This window comes from Gymnogyps californianus, chromosome 2 (assembly GCF_018139145.2).
Source record: "Gymnogyps californianus isolate 813 chromosome 2, ASM1813914v2, whole genome shotgun sequence".
NCBI lineage: Eukaryota > Metazoa > Chordata > Aves > Accipitriformes > Cathartidae > Gymnogyps > Gymnogyps californianus.
Genome location: NC_059472.1, coordinates 40,376,416 through 40,392,976, shown reverse-complemented (window position 1 = coordinate 40,392,976; position 16,561 = coordinate 40,376,416). Strand labels below are relative to the sequence as shown.

At 40.6% G+C, this 16,561-nt stretch overlaps 1 protein-coding gene across 2 annotated transcripts in view; it reads left to right on the top strand.

The window, feature by feature from the left end:
- Nucleotides 1-16,561, top strand: part of CHD7 (chromodomain helicase DNA binding protein 7) — a 133,812-nt gene that overhangs the window by 71,729 nt on the left and 45,522 nt on the right. For both annotated transcript variants that reach the window (XM_050892941.1, XM_050892942.1), the window contains exons 3-6: nt 2,850-3,271; nt 11,708-11,846; nt 15,113-15,250; nt 16,337-16,402. In XM_050892941.1, coding sequence (XP_050748898.1) covers nt 2,850-3,271; nt 11,708-11,846; nt 15,113-15,250; nt 16,337-16,402 — 765 coding nt within the window. The remainder of the gene's footprint in view (nt 1-2,849; nt 3,272-11,707; nt 11,847-15,112; nt 15,251-16,336; nt 16,403-16,561) is intronic.

Sequence of the window (16,561 nt, the reverse complement as noted above, 5' to 3'; positions counted from 1 at the left end):
GAGAATACTCAAGCATGTATAAAACTTCATATTGATTTCAGTGACACGGTCATATCACTAATGAAGGTACAACCTTGAAAATTTTATAGAATTAAATTTACATGGCATTACTGGATTTCTTGTGGTTTTTAATATTTGTTGGCTTGGCTGTTTCACATGCTTAAGAGGAAGAAAAATAAATTAAACTACCAATTCTGATTTGTTCTAGAAACTTGTGCCTTATACATAAGCTTTTAGATAGTTGTAAAAAATCTCTCTTAATATGGCAAACAAATACTGTAGTGCCAAAGACAAGGTACTTGCTCAATACAGATTTTACAAATAATGAAAAGAAAAACTTAGATTTCTTATGTGTTAGACACAGCAAGTGAACAGTATTTTAAAAGAGGACTGAATATTGCAGTGGAGAGCTCGGTGAAGACATTGATGAAACTTGCACTTGAGGTCTCTGAAAAATGTAGGATGCATGAGATATGAAATGGCAAATAATATAGAAATATATTGACTACCTTGGGAAAATGTAGGTTAAAAGTACTGCTCTGAAAACCTATGGATAAGAAGTACTTACAGGTGATCTGTGTAATATTCCTGTCTTTTCTTACCTAAAAATAAGTGTTAGTACAAGTACATAACGGTCTGAGGTACAGAGAAGACAGTTTTGTTCTGTGTCACAGAACAAACCTGAGGAGACATTCAATTCAGTCAACCAAATTCAAAACCAATTACAAGATTTTAAAATATCTCTGTTTTATGTAATGCATAATTGGACTGCAGAACTCATTGGCACCACTGACTTCCTGGGATCAGTGTTTTCTATACAGATATCCAGTCTTTGTTAACTTTTCAGCGTGAAGATATATAAGTGTTATGGTGACTACAGACTTCTAGAAGAGGTATTGGTTCATACTTCAGGATGCCTAATGTGAGATTGCCTTGAGGTGGGGCTGATTGATGTGGTGCTAATGCAATGGGTGCATCAGGTTTGCATTAGAGCTGAGTCTTCACTGCAACTAAGACCCTATTGCACTAAAAAGTATCTTAATAAACAGGTGGAGGACAGAAACATGCAGAAGTCACCCTGGAAGCTCTTGGTTAAGCCAAGTAGACCCAGATCTTCAGTCTGGCACTCAGGCCTTCCCTCTTGTCCTGGAGTCTCTTCCATGAAGAACCGTAGTATCTAGCTTGTACCATTCAAACCTCTCCCAAACAGCAATAAAAAGTGGTCTTCACTTCTTGTCAGCCTTGCTCCTTCTGCTGCTTGGGTAGCTTCCGAGTGTGTGAGTGTGTTCAGGGCACAGCGGTTTTTTTGCTACTGTGAAGAAATGCTGAAAATAGTTAGGACTGCACTGGTTCAGTTTGTTTACATTCAGAAAACTATATTAATATATTTGGAAAAATACACATGCATTCACTTTCCTATGTAATAATATTGAGAATTTTATTTCCTAAATCTTAAGTGCATTGGTTTTTTTAGATCCAGGTCGCTAAAGTCTATGTCTGTGTATGCCCATCAGTTCTCCTTATGCTTAGGGGTTGGGTTTGTAGTCATTTGTTTGCATGCTTGCCACTCCTAAGTAAGTGCCGTTTGAATAAAAAGCAGAGAAACGGGAATGCCAATAACATTACAAACAGTTACACAGGCACTGCTATTCCTAGAAGTAAAATTCTCATTTGCTATAAACCTTTCTTCTCCCCCAGTTCAATGGATCAAACATCTCAAATGGCTAGAGTTCATGACCATGGCTAATGGGGAACTCTTCCACCTAGAATCATGCCGACTTAATTTTTAGGGAAGAGAACAGGAGGAGAAACAGAGAGAGAAAGAGAGTGGGAAAATATCTGACCGTATATGCAGTTGCAAGAAAGGCATCAGTATGGTGTCATGCTATTACTTTTCTTCTTGAAAAGCACTGTCGTCCTGCATTTATAACCACGGGCAGGCAGTGAGGGGAAGCAGGTTAGAGCTTTGATATGCTGCAAAGTTATGGTAGAGCTTAGACATTTTTTCATTGCGGACTCATGGATCTTTGTGTAGAACAGAACCATTAAGAGGAAAAGAGTTGCAAATACATCCAGTATGTTTAGTTCAGGCACTTGACATTTGTGTCATTATACATAGGTTTTCATGTACTTTCTAAGTCTGGTGTAAACCTGATACACTATATGGACTTTGAAATAGGATGTTTTTGCAGGTTCACAAACACTTAAGGTAGTTCTCTGTCCAATCTGTAGCAGGAACAAATCTGTTTCAATTACAAGTAGGGAGCTGTGGATCTTTGACATAAAATGTAACATTGTATTACATTTTAAAGTGGCTTAATCCTTCACGTGCTGATCAAAATACCTCCTGTCACCGCTGAACCGATGTAAATTGCCTTGATTAATTTTTTATAAATACAGTCTGTGAATATACTTTTTTTTCCTTTGCAAGTCTAGAAACAAACTTTAACAAATTTTTTCCCGGCGGACAAAATTCTAGTGCAACTGAATAATTTGTAACAAGTTATTCATTCTATTAACAACTATTTTGAAATATCTGAAATAACAATTGCTTTCCTTTTTGCATCTAAATGTTGAAGACTGTAAATATTTTCTATAATTCCACTTTATATACAAGCCTCAGGATAATTTTACCCGTGCTATATCAAGAATTTCTGGTCATTTTGCTACTGTTTTAACTGCAGAAAGCTTTGGGTTTTACTGTTTTACTGTACAATGTTTCAGATACGCTACTAGGTTAATTTTCTGCTTAGTATTTTCTACCTCTGTAACCTCTTGCTCCAGAAGAGCAAAGTTTTTGGAAATCAAAGTTGCAAATGTACAATTTTATTTCTGTTTGTCTCTCTCAGCATTCTCCATCGGAACCCTTTTTAGAGAAACCAGTGCCGGATATGACTCAGGTTAGTGGACCGAATACCCAGCTAGTGAAAAGCGATGATTATCTGCCATCAATTGAGCCGCAGCCACAGCAAAAGAAAAAGAAAAAGAAAAACAATCACATTGCTGCAGAAGGTCCCAGTAAAGGTTTTGGTAAGGAAGACTTTCCTGGGGGACTTGACAGCCAGAATCTAAGCAGAAACTCAGTGGATTGCTCCCAAGAAGAGAAGAAGAAAAAGAAAAAGCCCAAGACAAAAAAAGAACCGAAGGATCCTAAAGAACCCAAGGAAAAGAAGGAGCCCAAGACCCCCAAAGTCCCTAAGACCCCTAAAGAGCCAAAGGAAAAGAAAGCAAAAAATACCACACCAAAACCCAAGACCAGCAAAAAGGCTAGGTAAGTCAGGAAACTTCTATATGCGATCAGAGAAAAACAGTGTGTTTGCGGGATTTCTAGAGCATCTGTGCTCAATGGTGTGGGTGGAGAGGAAATCTTGTTTTGTCGTTTGCCTTCTACCATCTACAACATCATGTTTTTGAGGAACTTGGGCACATTTCTCTTGTTTGGCTTTCCTGTTTATGGCTTCACAGTTATTTTAAACAAGCTGGAAAGGCAGAAGGTTAATTTTTCTTTTCAAAGCATAAAAATTTCTGGATGTGTTACATTTCAAAACTAACTCTTTCTCTTCTAATGCTCATGTGTCCTCGTGTGTGGTTTGTGTATTAAGAAATTAAATTGCTTCAACATTAATGTAGGTTTGACTAAATCCAGAGATGAAGGCTTAGAGTAAAAAGGTTTGATGACGTTTTTCTCTAAATAAAGAAGTTAGGTACTTAGCGTTGTTACAAGTTGTACAAACCTTACAGACACTATTTTATACTGACACAACCCATGGGCTATAAGCTCTGCTGTTAAAAAGGCATTTTTATATGGATATTGATGTATCTTCACTGTAGGGATTATATTCGTTTTGCTGTTTCATGTAAAGACAGTTTTCCTAGCAGAAAATCTTTGTGGATAGACCAGATGCTTCAACCCTGTTTCTTAACTGTTTTCAGTCAGCATCGTGTCCTTTTATCAGGATAGGCTTACAATGCTACAGAGTAGTAGGAGAAAGAACAAACTGCCGTTACATGAGTAAATACGTCATAGATAATAACACAGATTCTTTCCTTACCCCTCAACTCCCTAAACACCATCATTATAAATGCCTACTTGAAAGAAAACTGAGAGGAAAAAGACATTAAAGCTCAATTTTTTTTTTCATTTGTACCTAGAATTTCTTACAACTGTTCTGAATTTGTTCCAAACATCTGAATCTGTTTTTCAAGATGTGGCTAGCGTTATAAAATATAACTTCCAGATGGAAGCACAGCCCGACTTGGTTAATCCAAATCAGTTTGCAAAATCCATTTGTATCAGTGTTTAAAAATTGCAGTTAATGAATCAGCTTTGCATATATTCTACAAGACTGACTATTGGTTAGGTTTGATACAGCTATATGGCTAAATGAGGCATGGACAGTAAGATGTTACTTGTTCCTTTAGCAAGAAAGAGAAGTTCCTATATTAGCAGAGACGATGTTTCCTGAAGAATTTATAAACACTGGCTTGTAAAATCAAATGTTGTCCTGAACAGGTTATATTGACTGTTCAGTAAATTACAGTTGATCAGCCTATCCCTATTGCAGAAGTTAGTTCGGCTGTGTTGCAGACTGTCCTAAGGATGGGGTTTACATACACAGCAATTCACAGCTTAGAAAAACTCTTAAGTTATATATCTCCCAGTATGTGTTTTTGAAACCAAAATACTGTATCAGCTAAAATAACCTTTTTGTTCCATTTCCCTATACTCGTAGGTTTAAAGGCTGACCAGGCCACATTGCATGGTATTGAGCATCTCCCAGCAATTTTTGCCACCAAGAAGTAAAAAAGCTTTTCCTGCAGGACTTCTCAATTAGTGCGGTTTTACAAGGTGTTGACTACAATGAAGCTTTGTTTAATAAGCAATGGTTAGAAGCAGTCTGCCTCAAAAACATGCATGGGTTCCTGTGGCTGAGCTGGACATCAGACGTCAGAGCTGGTCTGTCCTGTCCACTCAATCCTAATATCTCTTTGCGCGTCTTCTGTAAATCTTGGGACATGCCATGCAGGTTAAAGGAACAGTGTTTCTTTTGAAGGAACAAATCACTGGTTTCTTAGTTTTATTTGTAGGAGAGTCTTTCTCTTCTTTCCCATGCAATGACTCTTGTCCCTGGGTGGCTAGATGACTTACAGTATTCTAGTAAGTACTAAGCCCTGTTGTTTTACCTGTGAGAGAAGCGTGTTTGGAGCAGCATTAAGAGCATTTGCTGTTCGTTATGCTTACTCAGGGGTGTGGAGAAAGTCCTACTTTTCCCATAATGGGCTTGTGTCTCTGTTACCAAATGCTCTCTTGAAAACAAGGTTGTTCTCATTTTGTGGTCATCAGCTTCAGTATCAAACTTCTTTGAAGAACTCTGAGACTGTGTTGGGACGCTGTGCTGCCAAAGATTTTTAAATTGGTGAAAGAAATTTGCTTACTTTGGCAATATCACAGCCTGGGGAACCTGTCCAGTGACAGATCATTGAATCAAGTTTTTAAATAAATCAACAGTCCAAACGTTTGATCATCTAAGCCACAGTATTTCAGCAGCACTAACTCCGGAAAGGAAATATTACAGTAGCTGAGATGAGTGAGATTAATGCAAGTTAATATAGATTATGGATGATTATGTAGAAGTAAAATATTTTTATAAAGTTAGTATCTGGCATGTGTGTACTACTACTGCTTTTATTGCTCAGTATTTTGCTTCTAAGCATTGAAAGGAGTAGCGTGATTTCTAGATTTCTAAATGCTGTGCAAAATTAATGGTTTTCATTCCTGAATAAGCTGATCAGTTTTAGTAGAAGAGTTTTGCCCTCATGTAAAGTTCAGGTAAATAAAGTCAGACATAGGAAATGTATTTATTGAAGAGCAACAGTTTTTTAGATAGAGCGTAACAAGTCCTTGATAGTTAAGCTTGACACAGGCTGTATTAGAGTATACACATAGATAAAAAAAATCTGGTATTCAAGTATCTTAACCATTTTGTAATTTAATACAGCTCATAATTTAACCCTGTTACTTCAGTTCCAATTTTGACTAACAGTGTAATCCTTTTATTAAACAAACAACAAAAAAACCCCAGAAACTTTATCCTTCACATCTCTTCTATCTTTGGTGTAAGTTGTGAAAAAATGAGCAGCCTGTCTCACTGAAATGCACCTTCATGTGAGGGACAACAGTCAGATTGGAGAATGGAAGAAGCTGATTAATTTCATGCTTGTTTGAATTGCGTGTCCCATGGCATCTTAAAAAGAAAGAAAACACCCAAATGGACTGCTAGTATGTTATACTGCATACTTTTGAAAAAAGTATGAGAAAGATCATACTTTTGAAAGAAAGATCACACATTAATATTGTACTATTACACTTGCGATGGATATTAGCCCAATCCTGCCACTACAGAAAGACAAATATTGTGGTGGCTGGAAAAAAAACATTTGCAAAACAAATCTATTGTGGACCAAACTAGTCAGGTTTGAAAGCAAAATGTAGGTATACCTAGGATCACAAATGAAGGGTTTTCATTGAATTGTGCGGGTGCTGAGTATTATGCGGGCTCTTAATGTTACAGAGCCAGCTTCAGGCACATGCAAAGCAGGCAGATTTTTCCAAAAGTAGATGGACAGGGAAAGGCAAGTAGTCCTACTGAATTGCAAAGTCATGGCTCAGATGTCTGTTCCTCCTGTGCCTGTCCCTGGAGGAGATGAGGACCACCTGTTTGAGAAGATCACGCTGCAGCACAGCTGGTATCTCTCCCACTGCTTCCTATGAAACCCTAGAGAGTGGCCACCGATTACGGTGGGAGAAGCAGTAACTATTTGCAAGGGCCAAATGGCAGCTCTTTGCAGGAGCTCGTCCCCCCTCCCATCTCCTCAAAGCGGTGTGCTGTGCTTTGCAGGGCTGCTCTTATCTGCTTCCTCCCCTCCCTGTGGCAGGGGAAACTTTTTGTCCTTCCCACACGTACAGCAGCAGCCTGGGATGCACGGTAGGGCGAGTGGGTTGCTGCTCGCAAGGGGAGTGCTAAGCACGAGCAGAATTACCTCTTTTAGAGGGAGGTGGAGATGGACTTTTTTTGGCGCACAGATTCGCTGTTTGTTGTATCGGAAAGGGGATGGCTTCTGGCCGCGGAAGCGGGAAGAGGCTGCTGCGCGGGGGAGCGGTGCGGGCAGCAGGACGCAGCACCCTGGGGAGCTGGAGGACAGGAAGAGAGGTCCCGAGGCGGTGGTGGTAGTTTCCACTCCCAAGCTCGGATCATCCTGCGCAAGGCAGGAAGGGGCTGCCTGTGGGAGAGAACAGGAAATCGTGCGAGATTTCCATGCGCGCGTCCACTGAGGCTGTTCCTGTTCACACCTGTCCTCATCTCCCTTTTGAACCAGCCCAGCTGCCCGATACTTACCTTTGCCTTTGCTGCAGGCAGGCCTTGTGGGCTTCGCTGTTACCAAAGCGTACTTTTTAGTAATTTGGCTGAGTTTTCAGGCTGGAAAAAAACTTGTTGTCCTATTGTTTTTCCTACTTCTGTGACATATGAAAACTGATTTAAAAAAAAAAAAAAAGGTTTTGATTACACTAGGAGGTTTAAGAAATAATTGTGTTCCTCACATAAGGCAGTACAGAAAGTCTCACAGTTCTAACATTTTGAGAGGGTGGGATTATTTTTTTTTTTTATGGTTTTGATGCTCCACAATGGATGTGTAACATTTTCCTAAGCCAGGTTCCAATCATGAATTTGTCACAGGACAGTGTTCCCAAATGGTAAAATAGGGATCAATAGTCCATCTGACTTATTTTAGATGTTTAAATTACAGAAAAAAGCATCATCCAAATCCTGATAGCCATCATAAATTACACTAATAAACAGATCTGTCAGTTACCCAGATCAGATGAACTAGTTGCACAATGTAAACATACGGGCTAATTATTTCCCCTCTTAATCCTGCGAAGCATGCCATGCTTTTTGGGATATTTTTGAGTCAGATGGTTTGGCCCCGTAAGTTCCTGGAGTTTCACCTAGCTCTGTAGGTGGCTGCTTGACTAACTGACAGAAAACACTGTCAAAGTTTGGATACTTGTTCCCAAATTGTAGTTCAAGCTTTCTTTTCAGTTGTCCTGCCTACTGTTTTCCTCTTCAGCCCATTTTCCTTCACGTTGTTCGCTCATCTGACCATCTGCAGGTTGTTTTCTTACTGATCCCCTTTGGTCAGTATGCTGTGCAGTCCTCGGGGATAAAAGGATGAAACCAGAAAGTGGTATTGGACAGCTAGATTGTAAGACGTCTAATCTGAAATGTCTGTGTTTGTATGACTTGAATAGAAGGACTAGTGTTAACTGACAGTTTTAAAATATTGTAGTGTTTTGTGTGTGGCAAATACTACCTCAGTTTCTCCCAGATTTCTAGTTGTTGTTTTGGGACTGGACACTATCTTGTCTCTAGTGGGACTTGGCTAAATTTTTGCATTCATGTATGTGTAAAAACAAGTATGAGCGATAGTTGTCTAAATGTGTATATTACAGTTCACCTTCGCGTTGCCAGATTTGGAAAGTACTATCAGATGTGCATCCAGAGTTAAGCATTGACATACAGACCCTAACAGTAAAGTCTCTAAGATCAGGTTTTTACCTGTCTGTACTTACATGTGGAAAGGTAATTCTGGTCCAGGCTAACACCATTCCTGAATGGCCCGAGTATGATCTGCTGAAAAGTGGAAAGGCTGAGTCAAAAGTGGGTACATTTAATTGTCAGGAACAAATCACACGGGCTCTGTGGGAAGATGGAGAGGAACAACAGTTGCTGACAATTCGAGGAAGCTGATGCTCCCACCGGCCAGGTGAAGCTTCTGGGTGCTTGATGCACTGGGAAGCAGTGTGTCGCCTTGCTCAAGGAGATGGTGCTGTTCTTCTATGGTTTATTTGTACTTCACTTTCTTTCCTTGAAAGAAACTGTAGCTGTGCATTTAAAAAGAGCAATTCTTCTGCTGAATTTAGAACTTAAAATTGCTGGTGGAGCTGCACACGGGCTTTGTTCTCCCCACGTTGGTGGCTCTTTCATGTGTCTGTTTTTAACTGGCCTGGCAAGGGGGCAGATTTGAAACTGTGTCCGAATTGCTTCGCCCGCGTCTCCGTTACCGAGAGTGACTCAGTACGCCGAGGCACGGCTCAGGGGTATATATAGGTCATGAAACAGTCTTAGCCTGGAGACCCCGCCGCCACAGCCGAGGAACGGTCTAACAGACGCTGGAAAGAAACCTTTGTCGGGGTGGACCTGCCGCCAGCGCTGGAGTCGCTGGCGGGGTCTTTGTCTGGGCCTCGCCGGGCGGCGAGCGGCAGGGAGCGCAGCGGCGGTCAGTCGGTCGGTCCACCCGGGGCAGGCAGGCGCTCGTTAGCGCTTCCCGGCCTTTCAGCAAATTGATATTTTATCAAACCTAGGCCGCGCTATTCTTCCCGACTTTAAGCCTGTTATTCATAGGCGGCGGTGCACCCGGGGCACGGTAACGACTACTAAACTTAATTGCGCGCCTTGCGCTGATTTACGGGGGTCAGGGGCGAAAAGCGCCAGCCTGTCAGCTCGCTTCACCTGGCGGCCGTCCAGCTCCCCCCCGACAGGCTTACCTTTGACTTAAACAAATTCGAGAAATATGTAAAGTTTGGGGTTGGGGTTTTTTTGTTTGTTTTGGGGGGTTTGGTTTGTTTTCTTTTTTTTTTTTTGGTTTTGTTTTGTTTTTGGCTTTTTTTTTTGGAAGCGGTTTCGCGATGATTTGATAAAAGGCGAGGGGGTGCGTGTGGGGGAGAGAGGCGGCGCAGGACGCGGCCGCGCAGGTGCCGGGAGCGCCCGGGCGCTGATTGAGGGAAGCAGATGGCTGCAGTCGGTGGCCGCCAGCCAGCGGAGCAGGTGCTGGTCACGTGGCCGCGGGTTGCCGGGGCGACGCGAGCGCTCTCGGCGCGCGGATGAAAGGCAAGGGGCCCCGCTTCAGCTGCGGCTTTGTGCCATTGGTGGCAGCTAGAGCGGAAACAAACGCTGGGAGGGGAGCCGCTGCCCGCGCGCGGCCCGCGCGCCCGGGGGAGGCCGGCAGGGAGGGCTGCGCTCTCCCCTCCGCCTCCGCCTCTCCGGAGGGCTTGGCTTACGGCCGCGCTCTTTCCGCGGTGTCAAACTACACCCCCCTCGCCCCCCCCCCCCTTTCCCCCCCCCCTTCCTTTTTAAAATTGTCACAGTTTGGGGTTTGGTTGGTTGGTTTTGGTTTTTTTGGTGTTTTTTTTGTTTGGTTTGGTTTTTTTCTTTTTTGAGAGGAAAGCTGTGTCACGCCCTGTAATTTCACGATAATACAAATTCATTTCCAAAACTCCCAGTCTTTTCACTTGTAAACTTTATTTTTTAAGTCAACATTAGTTTAAACACAGGCTGCGAAAGAGGATAATACCACAACCGAGTTGTCCCCGTCCCGAAGCGACGTGTCATCGCATTCGGGAATTTTAAATTACAGCTCCAAAATACGCCTTCGGTGGGCCAACGTGCTGATCAAAATGAACAAGCTTAAAGCTGATGTTTGTTTGAGAAGTTACAAGGCCCGGGATTATGAAGGAAAAACAAACCCCAGGCAGTGTCCCGGGTATGAAATCAAAACATTGAGGGTGCAGAAGCCATATAAAAGTAGCTGACATAACGTTTGGCGACCTGTACTCGCCGTTTGTCGGATACCAGTGCATAACTCTGCTCTGCCCTTAAACATCTCAGCAACTTTCCACAACCAGTCTGTCAAATCAGTAACAGGCCTGGGGGGGTTGACCACAGAGGGGAAAAAAGACTAGCAAAAACCCACGCAAGACTCAAAGGCTAAATGTGCTTAAAATTACTAACTTTTACCATCGATTCTTCTTTGTTGCCATTTAAAAATTTCACCGCCACGATGCTGAAGATCGTCTCGGTGCATGATTTGGTGACGATGTATTTAAACCTAGATTTTGATGTGTGCATCCTCACCCATTTCCAGGCCTCTGAGTGCAGTTGGAGAAATGGGGTCCCAGCTCCTCAGGTGGCAAACGTTTTTGTGGGGGAGGAGGGGGAGAAACAGTCCCTAAAACCTTTCTCTACCATCAGTGGATATAGCTTTCTAGTATCGTGTAGATGCTGAGATACCAGTAGGGTGGTTTTTCCCCCCATAAAAGCTGCGGTTGCATGCGTTGAGGCTGTATGGGTGCCCTCAGAGCTGACACAAAAGCGCCTTTCCGGCTTGGAAATAGCAGGGATTGTAGAAGAAAACAAAGAATTTTCTCATTCGGTCCTTTGTTTTGGTGACGCTGCCTCTGGTTCTGCTTACCTGGTCTGCACAGTTAATATCAGGACAAGTGCACGCGTAATCCTGTTTCTCTTCGCATGTGTCTGGTTGCCCAAACACCGCTTTCAGAAAGTGCAGGTTTTGAAGAGAGCAGCTATTCCTTTCCAGTCTTGTTTTTAGTTTGTTGTTGAATACATATTCAGTGTCGCTGTCTAAGATCTTGAAGGAAAGAAGTGAGGTGTCCATTGTTAAGGAATGGGAAATGTATAGTGATGGCCCATGCATTATTGATTTTACAGTTATGTTTAAATACTTAAATGAGAAAGGCAGTTGAAAATAATGAAGTAACTGAAAATAAACATCTCGGATTAACTATTTTGTTAAGCACTTTTTGCTTACCTTTTTGTACAAATATCGATTAAAAATACCTCTGTTTCAGTAACAAGAAACCAGATTCAGAAACTAGTGCTGCGAAGAAAAAGGTTAACAAGGGAAAGGAAGGTTCTGAAAACTCAGATTTGGAAAAAACTCCGCCACCATCACCTCATCCTGAAGATGAAGATGACCCAGGGGTTCAGGTAATGCTATCCTTCAAGTTCAATGTAACCTTTGGCAATTTAGATGCATAAAACGGTGGTTCTTACAGTCTTTGTTACAGAGATACTGGTATTCAGGTGTTTTCTGTGCTGTTTAGAATGACATACAAAGAAGGTGAGAACTGGAAATCACTGTGGTGAATATTTCACTAAAACAAGTATTCATCATCATAATTTTGCTTTACAGTCTTGTTACCTGCAGATATGTGTACGGTGCTGCTGAGTTCTCACGTGTTCTCTTCCATCACTGTTGCAATTACGGTGCTAAATTTTCTGCTCTGTAGACTTAATGTACCGTTATGAGGTCTTGCTTATAAACCTCGTGTTTCTTCTTGCATTGCCTTTGCAAACCTTCTGAAATCAAGAATAAGACATGACAAAGCAGAATGTTGGAAACATGCACATCAGGGACTTGTACCTACGCTGCCTTGATGGGTGAAGGGCCTTTTTGCAGGACTGCCCGTCATCAGCTAACATTGATAATTTCTTTTGACCACTATGCACCTATCGCTTTCTGTCCAAACTTTATTTCATGTAAAGAAAATCTGGAAATAGAAATGGCATATATGACAACTTTTGTGTGCTCTGTCATTAGCCATGTTAAGAAGTGGTCAGCTCCTGGCTTGCCTCTGCTGGCAGTGGTCAGAGTGGGCATTAAAAACAAGAATTCCCTGATGAAGGGGTAGAGGCAAATTGTGATGGAGAAAGTATGAGACTCCTAAATAGTCATGCTGGTATTACTGAAATCCATTGCATTCATCCATTGCATATCAGGTTGTGGATGTGTTGCTTCCAGTTACGAGAGATGTTGAGACTGATGATCGCTTGAGAATGGTGAAAGCGGCCTGGTGAAAAGGTTGGCAAACAGTGGTGTGCTAACACAAGCGTGGATTATGCCTTCCCTCTTACTATTTTCCAGAAGGATGTAGAGTATAAGGAAGTGTGAGCAAGCTAGTATATTCTGATTAAAAACAAAAGCAGCAACAAAAAAGAGTCTTGTTTCTGATTTGTGCAAGCCATGTATTCTGAATTAGAAAAGTTGAGATACACCATGCAAACGTTAAAATGTTTGGTGAATAAGTTTTCTGTCCTGTGCCCCAAGTCTCTCATAGCTTGATTAATGGCGCTGACAAAAGATGTAGAAGAAACTTTTTGAGCTGATGTTTTTTTGGGTTAATTTGCAGATGATTATATACTGTCTACAGTTCAATATATATGCATGTTTTGCTTGTTTTCAGTTCAGTGGGACAAAAGTTTCTCTTTGTGAAACTCAATTGGGTGATAAACTTTACGTTTAAAATTTTTTTTCTTTTTGTAAATACAAGTGTTAGGGTCATCACTTTTTAATTAAATGTAATAAAGTATTTCAGATAATTTTTGTTTTCTTAATACTTTCTTGCACTGTCCATGTTATACTGCACCCGCACTTTTTTGCGTGAACTTAGGGAAAGGTTACAACCATATACGCTAGGACAGCTAGAATTAATAAACTTGTTAGGCATTTCTCAACTGAGATTGATATTATCGTTGCATTCTCTGTGTTAAATACTGAGTCTTCTGTAATGATACTATGTAGTAATGCACAAATTGGTGCATTGTTATCTTTAGAGAGGAAAAATACTTACTTTTGTGTGTTACCATACAGATTTTTTATATTCCATTATTAAGCCTATTACTCACCTTTCTACCTATAGATCAGTTAAAGAGTAAAAGATAATCTGATGCAGGTAAATGTATGCACAGTTTCTGACAACAGTGCATAACAATTGCAGAGCCTCATGTGGACGTTAGAGGAAACAGGAAGCTAACCAAGTCAATAAAAATCGAATAGCGGATTACCATTATGTTTTAGGCATCCTTTCTATTAGGGAAACGGAAGAAGAGATTTTTGGCACCAAAAACAATGGTAAGATTTACCTATTGAGCCAAAAGAAAATTGATATTCTCTCATCAGTGATTATGAAAATGAGGGTACAAACTTGCCAAGTGGCATCTATTTTCAAGTATAAAAATACTGTTACAGTTTTGTGGGAACCCCCATAAGTTACTATGTTAAAGGTAGAAGCCACATCACCATCGTTTAAAAGGGTGATGTAAACTTAACCTTTGCTCAAAAATTTCACTTTCAGTTAAAGAAAGAATTTCCAATTTTGTGCAGTGCATCAGATATTTGTGCTTTAAAAAGTATGATTAACTATCTAAAAGTAAATATTTGACTTTGTCTATGTACATTGAGAGACCTGGGTGCATAGATCTGTTAAACAAGCTACATAAGTATTTGCATGTACCATTGAAGATGTGTGTTAAGCTGAGAAAGATGTAAAAATAAGTAGTATATCAATTCATAAAGATGTTTTTTTCCACAGTTGATATTCAACTTTTTTTTTTTTTACTATATGCATCAGTCCATTGAGATATTTGGTGCTCAGTTGACAGTTTCCTTCAACAGCATATGCTCTCAGCTTTTCAAAATATATAACCTCATGCAGACTATCCGGGAATTTGAATTTTATTGTTGCAGAAAATGGTGTCTGGCACTGAGTGTCAATTTGCAAATTCTGTCAAATGCATGCTCGTGTATTTTACAGATTGTTTTCTGCAGTTTCTCGTAAGCTTTCTCTCATCCTGGAGATGAGGGTATGGGGACACAGAAACTGTGTTTTCATTTTGGACTGGTTCAAGTTTTTCATTCTCCTCTATTAGTTTGGGGTCTTTTCCCATGCTGTGCTGCAGGATGTCTTTCTGAACAGTGCTGGGTCAGTGGAGTGAAGAAATCGTATTTCATTGTATTTCCCCTACAAGATAATCTGGGTACAACTGTGGGCGGATGAGGAGAGCAAGAAAGTGTGTTGTCACTGCTTAGCAACACTGTGGGCCATGCTGCGGAAAGGTGGTGTTTGGTTCCTGCATTGGCCATCTGTCAAAGTTTGTCGTAGACATGAATTGAGAGGTGCAACTTCTTCTATTTTAATTGCTTTCTGAGATATGCTTTTTAACAAGCATGACGTGGTTTTTTTTGTTTGGTTGTTTTTTTGTTTTTTTTTTTTTTTAAACAGAAGTTAAAAGCAGCTCACAGGCAGGAATTTAGAATAGTAGTGTCTTGATTCCACTATTTTTATCAGGGTGCTGTAAAAATAATAGTGTTTGCTACACACTAGTGTATTTGAGAAATACAAAGAAGTTTTCTCAGTTATTCTGCAATTTATCAGTTTTGTTTCTCATGAAAAATATCAATGCTTTCTATTTAGAAGCGACGCTCCAGCAGGCAGGTGAAGAGGAAGCGTTATACAGAAGACCTGGAGTTCAAGATTTCAGATGAGGAGGCCGATGATGCTGATGCTGCTGGCAGAGACTCTCCTTCAAATACTTCTCAATCAGAGCAACAGGTCAGATATGAACGGACGGGAAAGGTGGCTGTAACTGCAGCATTCAAAGTTCAAATATAGGCCCTTTTCCTGAATGATACTCATCGATGGTTGGCACAGTGTGCCAGAAGGCATTAGCTTTTTACCTTCTTAAAGAATATATTAATTCTTGACTTTGTTTACAAGCTGATGATACACAATTTGACACAGTTCCTTGAAATTAATGGTCTCTACCTAAAGGAAACCTAAACTGGACTGCTAGGAGTCTTGAATTTACTTCTCTGAATTCAGTGGTCTGGCTTCTGTGACTTTAATAAACCACTCAAGCTTGTCTCCTGCTGCTAGGCACCATAAGAACCCCTTTATGAAATTACTGCCTTGTAGTACCCAGCAGGGTACACTTTATTCTCTGTGCAATGTAAATGATGGATAAAATAGTTTGAATAAAATGAGGGGTAATAATGTAGGAATGACTGTTGTAACAATCTCATTGTTTTGTAGTGCTTTTTCAAAGAACTACTTCACTTAACTAACTGATGACCTATTGGAGAATATATACATGTTCTTTGGTATTCCATTTGGCAATTTGTTAAGCCCTGTGAAATACTCTATGTGATCTCCATTGCTAATTGTGTCTTATCAGAAGGAGAATTTGGTAGGTTTGCCTGCAGTTGTAATAGTGAATTAATGTAATAGTGTAATAGAGAATTGCAAGCAATTTTGATAGCTATCGTGTGGACACTTACACAGCCAACTAGAGTTTTTGAACATCTTCTAATACTTAGGCTGTATGGTGCTGAGAGTGTGTGTGATTTTAGGAGAGGTGAACTGCCCATGTGGTTTTATCTGTGTATCTGTGCATGTCAGCCTTAGTGAGAGAGCTAGAGTTGCATAAGCTCTTAAAAATGGGCTTAAACAAGTATCCTTCAATCCTTCATTATGGTATTAAATCTATTTGAATCCTCTCAGTTCTCATGCTAGGGGGAAGAAGTCCTCCTCTGTATTAAACTCAGTTGCAAAAAAATTGTTTGATGTTTTTCTAATGAAGTAAGTCTTTAAGTAACAAAGATGCACTCCCATAACTCTTGTATGGTATTTATGATGTAGGAATCTGCTGATGCTGAAGGTCCTGTTGTGGAGAAAATCATGAGTAGCCGTTCAGTCAAGAAAAAGGTAAAACAAAACAAAATCCCTTCCCCCCCCATATTTTTAAACGGGCTAAGCATATTTCTGCTGAAGCCCATATTAAGTTCTTAAAACACCTCAGATATTCCAAATTGAAAAACTGTTTTATTGAATAGAGGAGGTTCCCTGAAAGTGTCTTTAGATGGT